A 12,455-nucleotide genomic window follows, 5' to 3' on the forward strand; every position below is an offset into this window, starting at 1 on the left:
GTCTATGGCTAGTCATTTTGTTGGCAGGAAAGGGGAGAGAAGCCTTTCCTGATTACAATAGAAATTTCTTGGACTCTACACTAAGCAATGTCTCATCCTGGAACCTGAATGGGCTCCAGCTGGATGAGGAGTCTGGCAGGGGGTGTGCGAGGGACAGCAAGACCCCAGAGCAGATCTGAGCGCTGGACGGCAATGGCTGACCCTTGAACCAACTCTGGAGCAAGGCTGTGTCTAACAGGCTGCGTGTTACCTGCAACACTGCAGACAAGGACTTTAGGTCCCCGAAACAAGAGTTTAGGGACTATGCAAAACATAGCTAGCAACAAGAGAAGATGCAGAGAGAAGCAGAGATGCACTGAGTGATACAAGTATCGCTCTGCACATACCACTCTGCCTTGTTGCATGGCTTTGAACTTTTTAGACATATTTCCCTTTAAAGCACACCCATTTTTCCACAATGAACATAACAATTTGGGATCTGCTTTAGCCAGTTCAATAGCCTGATTTAGCTTCCTTTTAAAATGATCTGCGACCTTTCTGACTGCTTGCCATCAGAGGGATAGAATTTCTAGGGAGAACTGAATTTCTGGTTCCTTCCTGCTCTGTGACATATAATACCTTCACTGGCGTTATCTGATGTAAACATCGGTTTCCCCTCTTTTTCCTTTCTGATTGCTCTGAGCATAGTGACATATCTGTACTGCAAAGAACAGCAATCTTCCTCTTTCCTAAGGTTTCTTCTGCTAACAAAGATTACACGGTGTCCTGAAACACACAATCAGACTGAAGTAGCGTACCTCACCTTCTGAGATTTTCTTGTTCTTTCCAATAAGATAATGTCAATCATACCCTGAAGGAAAACAACCAAAAAGCTTGGTTTTCACTAATAAAAGAATGCATAGCTATTGAGGAGAAATAAATAATTTCTATGAAAACATCACACCTTTTATCATTCCAGCATCCTTTGGAGAATCCTGCTTTGGTAGGAGGTTGGTGGATAACGAAAATTATAGCAAGAGAAGTTTTTAGCCCCTGTTTGTTTGAAATTGGCAGAACTTCCAATGTGTTCATGTGTTCTTTTGTACGCTCATGTTAATACAAATGGAAATGTATAAAGGCCCAGAAAATAAGTTCCACGTCCACTTTAATTTGTAACAGTGCCTAGCACTGAGCCAACAGCAGATGGGTGCTTAATGCGTGCTTTGGGACTGTGATGTTCATTCTCTGTAAATTATTACACAAAAGAAACAAACAGCTGCATTAATTAAAGGCTGGGACAAACCGTTTTACATTTCAGAATACAAATCTGGGAATTTGTCTAGGAATATAAATCTTTGTTATTCTAGACATCTATAAAGGTTCTAAATTTTAAGAAAAGAACAGAAGCTCTGGAGTCAGAATACCTGGCGTGCATGCAGGTCCTATCACTTATCTGCAAAGCGCCTGGGCAAGTCAGTTCAACTTTCTGTGCTTCAGTTTCTTCATCTGTTAAACTGAGGATATAATACTATCTGCCCTGCCTATAACTCAGAGGTATTTTGAGAACCAAGAGCCATGGAGTTTGTGAAAGTACCTTATAAGCACCAATTTGTAATCCAAATATATGCTGCAGAGAGGAATATTATGCACAATACTGTAAGGAGCTCTGGATCTGGGGCTGACATAGCACAGTCAGAAGACAGAGACTTTAGCAACCAGACCAACTAGGTACTAATCATCCTGCTGTTGGACTTGTGCTTTTGTGGGGACTTACTGCTCACGTCAGAGATGAAGCAGCTGACCTGTGGACAGCTAAATGCTGACCAAAGCCATACAGCTATAGAAAGTCACAGAGCCAGGACCAAATGCAGAAAGGAAAGCACATTAAGCTGATGGCTCTCGACTGTCTTATGATCACAGTACACCCTAGGCTACTAGAATTTCTGTCAATATACTTAAGGTATTCAAAGACCCACAACACCAAAGCACAAAAGTACAACAAAACTATAGAGAATCTATGATTATAAACTATCTACTTGGTTCACCTACAGAAGCCTGTTTTGCTGAGAAGTGTTAACTGCCCCAACTGTGTCCTCTTACAGCCCAGAAAGCAAGCTGCTTCGCTTCAGCACTGGGATGCCACCAGGCTCCGTCCCCTACCCCGTCCTCAAAGCTGGCTGTACCCCGCCTGCTCTAGCACACGTTGCATTACGTTCCATCACATATCATGACAGGATGCAGCCCTGGCTACACTCATTTAGGTTTTCGACATCTGTCAGATGCAGAGGCAGTGCTTCCTGCGTGAGAACCAGGATGTGTAATTAATGTGAGTCACTCCACAGTAACAAGGAACTGGCTTTGAGAACACTTGCTATGGCAGGATGGAAGTTCACGCTCATCTTTCAAATTCTGGCTGAACATGGTGCCACATCCACATGACTCAACCGCAGGTTATATCCCACAATCAGGGTCAATCATGTTCTATAAGCAATGAATGTGTTTTGGAAAGAGATGTGAATAAATCAAATTTTCTGAAGATTTTCAAGGCACCAGGCAAACAAACTGTTAAAGGATCTCTATACTGTTTTCAAAACAGTCACTTCACTCATTTACCTTGTAAATCCTTATTATTATATATGGTGTTTTCTGAAAGAGGAAAATCCTCCTTTGTTAACAGGCACAGCAAACAATACCGAAGACTCTGTCCCCTGAGGCAGTTTTCTCCTTCAGGCAAAATTTAAGTTGGCACAGCTCTAGCAGGAAGGAGACACTTCAGTGTATTTATAAAGACCAAATCCCACAGTCATCACAAGTCAAGATGACCAATCTATGAATTATTGTACTTAAGAAATGGCAGAGTAAACAGAATAAGGCAGACCATTAAAGGACTAGGTTATACTGAAAGATACTTCCCAGTCACTAAGAACCTGGTTTTCCTGTGTGTGGAGGGGAAGGAGGGCGCATCTTCAAACAGAGCATCAGGACACCTGGCAAGAATACACATTTTAGTTAATATTTAACTTCTTCTTTCTTTTGACATTCTGAGGATTATAAGTGCATATAAAGCAAACTTGAAATAGAAATTGGATATTTACCTAAGAGATTTAGAAAGCCTAGGGATCGAACGGAGAAGTAATGAGACCTCTGTATGGGGAAGGTAGTACCAAGGGACTAAGGAATGAATAACAGAGCTTCTTGTTTACACTTCTGACAACGTAAGCTCACAACCAGCTTGGTGGAGGCCAGCCACACCTTTGTAATCTCAATAAAAAGAAAAATCATGTTTCAATTTAACCACTGCTATGAAATATCCTTATAAAATAAAATGGAAATCAACCACAGAAGACATTAAATGGGGGGACAGTTTTCCTTAGTTCACATTTACCGAAAGAAAATAATGTTATTCCAGAATCAACACTTAAGCTACTTGTTCCCCAAATTTCAGTTTCAAAGGTCAAAGTAAACGTCTAAAATCTATACAAATACCTTTCCTTGTATGTTAAAATACACAGAGAAAACAATTCCATTTACTCACTTTAGCTTGAGGTTTATCAGTTTTCTACTTACAACAGCACCTGAGATTTAATTAGTTAAAATCACTATGACACCTTTGCATAGATTATCTCACTTAATTATCACAATAAGCCAACAAGGTAGGTCTGATTATTATAGCCATTTTACAGAATAAGTTGAGTTTCAAAGTGATTATAACTTGCTTAAAGTCAGGAATGTGGTCTATGTGGGATTCAAACTCAGGTAGTTCTTCATAACTACACTTTTCTAGTTCACGTATTTTTTTCAAAGAGCATATGGTGGTAAGAATTATGTGGTAGTTACCTGCTATGTGATAAGAACTAGATATTTTTCTAAGAGTTATCCTCCCTTTTGAGAAACCTGCGGAAAAAAATTTTTCAACTCATATCACATACAAAAAGCTAGTTTCTGTAATAATATATGAAGCACCTGAAAATTGTTAAGTTCAACGGTTCAGGAGAAAAATGGGCAAGAAGTATCAGCAACTCACAGAAAAAGGAATACAAACAGATCTTAAAAAGATGGTAAACCTCCCTTATTTCAGAAATAGACACTTCATAAGAATAAAGGCTTTGCATTTGATAAAATTTAATATTCATTCAAAATATAAAAACTCTTACCAAAGTGGGTAGAGAGGGAACATATTTCAACATAATAAAAGCTATATATGACAAACCCACAGCCAATATAATGGTGAAAAGCTGAAAGCATTCCCAGTAAAATCTGGAACAAGACAAACATGCCCCCTCTCACCACTTCTATTCAACACAGTATTGAAGTTCTAGCTACAGCAATGAGACAAGAAAAATAAAAAGGATCCAAATTGGAAGGGAACAGGTCAAATTGTCATTATGTGCAAATAACATGATATTATATAAGGAAAACTCTAAAAACTCCATACAGAAACTAATGAATTCAGCAAAGCAGCAAGATACAAGATTAATTTACAAAAATTTGTTGCACATCTTTAAAATAACAATGAAAAATCAGAAAAGTTAAAAAATTCCTTTTAAAATCACATCCAAAAAAACCAAAATACTCAGGAATAAACCTGACCAAGGTGAAAAACCTATATGCTAAGAGTTATAAAACATTGATAAGGGAAACTGAAGACAATTCAGAGAAATGGAAAGATATCCCATGCTCTTGGATTTGAAGAATTAATATTATTAAAATGGCCATACTAACCCAAAGCAATCTACAGATTTAATGTGATCCCTACTGAAATTACCCAGGACATCTTTCACAGAACTAGAACAAATAATCCTAAAATTTATATGAAATCACAAAAGACCTAGAACTGCCAAAGCAATCCTGAAGGAAAAGAACAAAGCTGGATGCATAAACCTCCCAAACTTCAGACAATACTACAGAGCTACAGTAATCAAAACAGCATGGTATTGGCATAAAAACAGACATATGGACCAATGGAACAGAATTGAGACTAAGAATAAACCCAAACATCTACAGTCAATTAATCTTTGACAAAGGAGGCAAGAATATACAATGGAGAAAAGACAGTATCTTCAGCAAGTGGTGATGGGAAAGCTGGACAGCCTCATGTAAATCAATGACATTAGAACACTCCCTCATATACACAAAAATAAACTCAAAATGGCTTAAACATAAGATGTGACAGCATACAACTCTTCAAAGAGAACACAGGCAAAACATTCTCTGACATAAATTACAGCAATATTTTCTTAAGTCAGTCTCCCAGGGCAATAGAAATAAAAGCAAAAATATGCTGTACCTTGGATTTAATATAATTTTAGAAATAATTTTTAAAATTATGTGGGCATGGGAGATGGAAAGGTCTGCAGATGAAGCAAAGTTGGGTACATGATAAAGGCTGAAGATACATGATGGTTTGAAGGGTTCATTATTCTATTCGTACCTTTGAAAATTTCCATGAAAGTTTTAAAAATGGGATTATATGCCTGAAAGTATATTCTTTGTTTTTTTCATACCCTAGGCAAACAACATAAATTCATTAGCTGCTTGCTGTTTTGTTCATTCAAGCCTATCTGTACAGACTATAGCTGCCCTAGAAAACCGCTCTCATTCGTCCCTGAAAACCGCTGCTCTGGAACAGCTGAGTGAGCCCGCGGAGTCGGGTGAATGTGCACCTCGCCGTCATCTGCCTACAGAAGGAGAAGTGGGAAGAGTCTGCGTGTTTTTCCAAACGTGTTTTAAAGGGCTCCAAGCCCCCAGAGGTGTTTCAGGGGTCAGAGGCAGGATACAGGGACGGCCTGTGGGCCTCAGAGCCTTAGCCCCTCCTTCCAAAATAGCAACTCCTCTTCCACCTGCTTTTTAAACCTGGGCAGGAAGAGGTGATTTCTATAGAAAGATTCCTGTTTTCCCAGAGTAATTCCTGGCAACAAGCTAGGCAAGTCCACCTGGTTTTGTGAAGATAATTATCATGAATCTGGACTCATACTGCCTTTTTTTTTTTTTTCTTACTAACATACCCGCAATGACCCCACAGCCTACCAGTCTGTTAGTCCTAGGTCAGGTTTCTGCTTACTGTTTGGGCTATCTTTTGAACTCTTCTGCACCCACCTGCCAGGCTGGCACTCCCTCTTACCGGTCACAGACTCTCAGATGTGCTTCTACGGGAGACACGGGTGTCCTGTGTCATCCGAGCGGCCTGCTGGCTTTTGCTCCTCTGCTCTAGCTACTGCCATCCCGCTCGCTAGTCTGTTCCAGGCGTCTGATCTCCGTGCCCTCTGATGACAGACGCCTGCAGTTCCAGGACTGCCAGCAGTCTGCCTGCCCTGCAGCACAGCGGTACCCTGGCCCAGCCTCCATGTCTCTTAGAGGATCCACATCTTCTCTCCCAACTGCTGCTCCTCGAGCTTCTTACTGCTTCATGGTCCCTGGTGGTCTTCTCACTCGGGCTACTGAGACAGGCTTGTGTCCAGCTTGTTAAAAGTCAGGCCCCAGAGGAGAGCTGCACTGAGCTTCTGGTGACACTTTTTTTTTTAATTACAGCCCCCTACTTTCCAGAGCAACAAGTACTGTGAGTCAGGGAGTAAGGTGAGAGCATAGAACTCGGTGTCTCTGGAACCGCTGCTCCTTCCAGGCCACAGGCCTGACACAAACCTGGCTAATTCAGCGCAGGGCTCTTACTACTGAGTCCTCAGACGCATCTGGACTCCTGCTTAAGTGATCCTGGTCCCCACATGACAATAAGGAATTATCCCAAATATTTCCTAACAGACAAGGGTGTTTTCTGCCCAGGCCACCCAGAGGACACCTGAGTGGGGTGACTTGTTAGTTACTCTCTGTCCTGCCCTAATCATAATCAAGTCTGAAACCAGATGATCTGTCTCAGTATCTACAGGGAGACTTCAAAACCACGGTGGGTTTGTACTAGTGATTTAAAGATATTCAGAGTTGAATAATTTTTATTTACCATGAACAATATTTTCTTAATATAGTTTTACTTCTTAGAAGATACTGTCTTAGCTTAGTTTTCAACCTTTCTGACTTCAATTTGTCAGTACATTCTTCATATACAGAAAACAGCTGTTATCTGGTTACCTAATAATTCAGTTCTAAAGCAGAAATGAAGGATAAATAAAGGGTAAACTAAGATTGTCTGGAACCCTAACCTATGATTTCAGTAAACTAAACCTTTGAGATTCTTAGCCACATTTATGAAAGAATCGAAGGGTTTTATTCCACTAAATACATCAAGAACAAGTACATTAATTAGAATCAGATAAAAACTTAGTCCCTATCACATTTCTGTTGTAAGAAATCCTTCCGTATTTTAAAACTGCAAAGGTATTTTTTATATTCTCTTGTAGAAGTTTTATGAAGTTTTCCCTTCCACACTGGTTTGTGTTTTATTTATTCATCTACAGTTTGTATTTGTGTATATTAAATAGGGGTCCATTTTCTTTTTAATTTTTTTTTCCCTGTATTAGATGATTGTCCCAGCATCATTTACCTAACAATCCACTCTCTCCCTCGCTGATCTGCTACGTTAGCTCGATTACTCAAACCAGATTTCCTAGTATGTGTGGGTCTCGGGACCTTTTACTTCCGTTCTTCAGGTCAGTCTTGCTTGTAGCACAATTCTGCACTAAAGATTTGTAATCAGTCTTGACATTTGGTTGGGCAAATGCCTTCCCTTCCCGCCCCCAACCAACTTCCTGAACGGTATCTTGGCTCTCCAAAGCTTTCTGTGCTTAAACATGTATTTCAGAATCCATTTCCCAACTTCCAAGGAAAAGGATATTGCAATTTTAATTAAAAATACATTGAGTCTACAGATCAAGTTGGCAAAATATATTTTAAGACAATGACTTCCTTCTTGGTAAGTTTTATGTCTTTCAATAAGTTTTATATTACACATTTTTTTTGGCTAAGATTTATTCCTAGGTAAGTGACTTTTTAATAATTACTGAATCTCCCCACTCCCCAGTTTTAACTGCAATTTCTGTCTGTTGAAGGCGCATGGAAACGTACTTAGCTGATTTTGTATAAAAGCAAAACCTGGCCACACTTTCTCACTAACTGTAATAATTTGTCTGTAGATGTCTAGGGTTTTGTTTCTAAATTCTGGAGTGCACTGTGTCTCTGGTTAGGACCTCCAAACAATGTCGAACAGAAGAGACGACGACAGGCATCCTTGTCTTATTATCTCAAGTATTTATTTGCTGCAATTTTCAGCCAGATTCAAGAGGTTCTCTTCTGCTTGTGACTCGCTAAGACATTAGTCATGAACGACTGCTTTATTTCACTATCTTTTCCTTATTAGAAGGATCGTATGATTTTTCCCTTTCAATCTACTAAGAGCAGGAATACTATTTATAGAATCACAACATGGACCCAACATTTCAGATTCTGACTCACCTGTCCCGCACTCCTATCTTTTATATTATAAATCCAGATGAGATAAACATCAGTATCTTTACCAGTCTTAACAACTCGGGTCAAACTGCTAAAAAGCTGAAAGATGAGAGTTCAGAATAAATGTAATAAATTAGGTCCAAGAGTAGAGAACTGACCTCATGGAACACAGACAACCAAAATGACAAGAAGCCCTGTAAATATAAACCTGACTAGCATAGTAAAGGCTCATCTTCCACTGAGTAACTCAACGTATTTTCCAGGGGGGGAAAAAGTGCATTGGAGTCTTTATTTTGTATATTCTCTCTCCGCAGTATTTTTGGTTCTAGGTATTAAATAAAATTCTATTGATTTCTGTTGATATTTCTCTACAACTAACTTAAAAGCCCAAAGACACATACAACACCAAAGATTATTGGCCGTCAGAGGACACAGCATGTCAGTAATTCAGAGTGAATGAAAAACCTTTTCCCCAGGCCTAATCATTAAGAGACACCGTACAAGTTTTCTAAACTTCAGTATGGTAGAAAAACCACTTTTTTTGAGATTCCAGTTAGCTTTCACAAGATTTTCAGAGTGGGGATTCAGTTCAGTTAAGCCAAATTTGTATTTAAGAGATGACTTAAATTACCTAGTTTGTTAACTAAAATAATTATCTTTGTAATTATCACCTAGGATAGATTAAAGAGCCATAATACCTATGTTTCACTTTTCACAGAAATAAACTCAATTTGGTTGCCATACTTTAAATTAACATGACATAGGCCTTATAGCAGTATGATTCTCTGGGTCAGAGATTTTTCAAACTGTACCTCATGACATCATCCTACGATAATGGGGTGGAAAAGAAAACAAAAGGCCAGAGGTTCTGTATTCAGAGCAAAGCGAATCACCACTCTTAAGGAGAAAAGGAGTAAACAGAGTCAGAACAGGCCATTTTTACTGGGTGTTCCCTATGCAGCAGGAACTCTCCCAGGTACCCGGCGTGCGGACACATTAAAGAAGAGCAGAAACAGCCTGTGGACGGTTCACTGTGTCACAGCTGGGCGAGGGGGGCCCTGCTGTTTCTGTAATACTTACTAGAGAAGGTAAAGCTTAACCGTTTTCGCTGGATAAGGAAACGAAGTAGGTATGGTGATTCCAACTGCAGTGGGAGACTGGGGAGAAGATGGGAGAGGTCCCCTCTACAGAAGCCTCATTAGTCTTGGAGGGTGGGGGAGATTTTAATAGTTTCCACACTAAACTTCTGTTGCACAAATGGTTCCATAGCTAAAAACCAAAATGGCTGAAAACCCTAGTTCTATCTTAACAGCAAATTAGTTAAGTCATGATTTAACATTTTCCATGGGCACTAAAATTGGTAAACCTTCTCCTTTTCCATTTTAAAATACGCATTTCTCTCTTTTAAATTTTATAATCCAAATTCTTCCCATCTCCCTTCCTAAATTTAAGTGTGTATATCCTGGAACAGGTGGTGACATGGCCATGAGGGAAAAAGACAAGATTTTTATGGGAAACTTAAGTAAGTGGTGAGTAAATTATTTATCAATATTATTAAAGAAAGCAAACATGACAAGGTCAAACACAAATTTCACAAGACTTTTAAAGATAAAATAGAAGACTACAAATAAATTTCACGGTCACTTTAGGCCAATCCCCCAGTTGCAACATACACCTGCTTTTCCAAAATACCATCAAAATTACTATTAGCTCAAATTACTCTTAATATTAATAACTGCCCATTATAATTACAGACTACTTACAATGCAATTTAGGGCACAGGCAAGAGGGATCCTATAACACTGAATACTGATTTTCCCATTCTAAAATGAAACTCTTAAATTGTATGTGGCATATGCTCTGTTTATTTGATTAGAGAAGAACTCAATGGTGAAAAAATTAAAAAAAAAAACCTCTTACAATAGCTATCTTTAAAAGTAAGAAATTGTTATGTTCTCCCACATATTTGATGCTGATAATTTAGTAAATATTTCCTCTGAATAATTGAAGAACATGTTATTACATTTACAGGTTTACATCTTACTTATCAGCTGAACTTTTCTGGCTAAGTCACTATCTCGTTGATTTCTTAGTGACCTGTCCTGACTTCATTTTTTTTAACAATTCCATCTTAACCTTCACATCTGTACAATTCTGGGTTTGACTAATTAAGAGACAACACAGAATATATGAATATAGTAGTAATTTTTTGTCAGATGCAAAATAACTCCTGTTATGATGCACTACAGCACATACACAAAAGGGCGCTGGACCCTTTCTCTGCTCCAAAAAGCAGAGAACTCCCCCTCCAGCCACGGGATATGACCGCCTCTAAGCACAGTGCTCCTTCTGATATCTTAATTATTTCGATGATTTTATGCTTCTTTGAACATTCCAAAGATTTCACCTGTGTTCGCACTGGACTGTCATGACGTATGTGTTAAATAGGTAAAGGCTGTCTTCCCTTTAGAGACTGGGAGACCTGCCAGGTCTTCTGTTAGGTATATGGCCTGCGTGGAAAAAAGCCCTGGACCCCAAAGCAGCTGACAGTAACCACAGAAGTGAGTTGGGAAAGGCATTCACGGCTGGCCACACATTTGCACTGGTACACTCCAGCACAAGATAACATCTATGAGCACGTTCAGAGGATACCCTCTAACCGAACGAAAGAAAACTCTGGTTTTAGCTATTAGCTACCTAAAACTCACTGATCTTTTCAAAATAAGTAAAAACAAACATTTTTTGTTGACAAGGGGCAAATACACATAAACAGAAGTGACATGTACATTTTTTTCCAGTAGAACAGTTGAGAATCATGGTACAGAAATGGGGTTAGAGCTACACATATCTATAAATATTAAACCAAAAAAACTACCTTGTAGAAATTAACTGTTAATAACTTTCTATCCCAAAAGTACTGTTTACAATGACAGCAAGATATATTCTTCATTGATAATTTGATACAATATAGTATTCTATGAACACCAGCACACACATATGGCACTGTGTCTATAAACTTGTATGAAACCGGAGAACTCTAGTGTCTATTACGTCTCATTAATCTGGGACAATGTCTAGGACTAGATCTTCAAGGGAATAAAAAGATACTAATGTTATTAGACAGTATAAAATGGGTATGGTCAACAAACCCTGGGTCTTAATAAAAGTCTTTGTTTAAATGTCACTAAATTATATCAAGCAGCAAGCAATATTACCATCCATTCTTAATAAAACCAACAGAGATCAAATGACTAGAAACTAAAATAGCACTGGGAGGCAGACTCATAAAAGATGCATGCTGAAAAAAGGAACCCAGCATCAGTTTCATTAGGGAGTCCTGAAGAGCCTCTTTAAGTCACCAGCTAGAGAATGTATGCCCTCCTAAAACCATGGTTGCTAAAAACGAAGTTCTGTGCTTAGTTCCTACAGTTACAGTTGATGTTCTTCTCTTAAATAGGACAAAGTACTGAAGCCAAATCCTTTCCTTGAGGTGACAGAGCAATAAAAATAGCCAACAGAGAGAAAAAACAAAGACAAAGAGAAGGCATACTTTTCTTTACAAACCCAAACGTGCGTGATAATAAAAAGGCAGCAACGATCACTGTGAAAGGCTATCCCACCTGTGTTTTTTGATGCCATTGGAGAGAGCATCTCCACCACCACAGTCTTTTCCTTCGGACATTCTGTGCTTTCCGCTGCTCAGGTGTTCTCCTTCCTCTTCAAAGGAGTGTGCGGTCACAGCTTCCAATCTACTCAGGGTCCGTTCAGGACTCGGAATCTGTGGCAGAGCATGTTCACGGTCAATGAACTGAACTTTGGTGCGAGGCTCCGGTAACAATGGATATCTCCCTTAATGCATCAGGCCTTGAAACCTAAGCAGCCTACTTTGTCCTTCAACAATCCATCCGTTAACTACCTTCTCAGGGATTTCAGGGAACCTGTACCCAATAAGGCTAAGGTGGAAACAGATATAGGATTATACAAACTTAGAACTGAACAGATTTTATACATTAAAAGAGACTTCCAAAGATTATCCAATTCTGCAAGAAATTATATTCAGTATTCCCCTCCCCAAATTT

General features: G+C 39.0%; 1 protein-coding gene across 3 annotated transcripts in view; it reads right to left on the bottom strand.

Annotated features, from left to right (window-relative positions):
- Nucleotides 1-12,455, bottom strand: part of OSBPL1A (oxysterol binding protein like 1A) — a 146,449-nt gene that overhangs the window by 38,238 nt on the left and 95,756 nt on the right. For 2 of the 3 annotated variants that reach the window (XM_032467151.1, XM_032467152.1), the window contains one exon: nucleotides 11,997-12,154. In XM_032467151.1, the coding sequence (XP_032323042.1) occupies nucleotides 11,997-12,058 (62 nt within the window). In that variant the 5' untranslated portion in view covers nucleotides 12,059-12,154. The remainder of the gene's footprint in view (nucleotides 1-11,996; nucleotides 12,155-12,455) is intronic. The other variant, XM_032467154.1, reaches the window with a different exon arrangement.

This window comes from Camelus ferus, chromosome 24 (assembly GCF_009834535.1).
Source record: "Camelus ferus isolate YT-003-E chromosome 24, BCGSAC_Cfer_1.0, whole genome shotgun sequence".
Lineage (NCBI taxonomy): Eukaryota > Metazoa > Chordata > Mammalia > Artiodactyla > Camelidae > Camelus > Camelus ferus.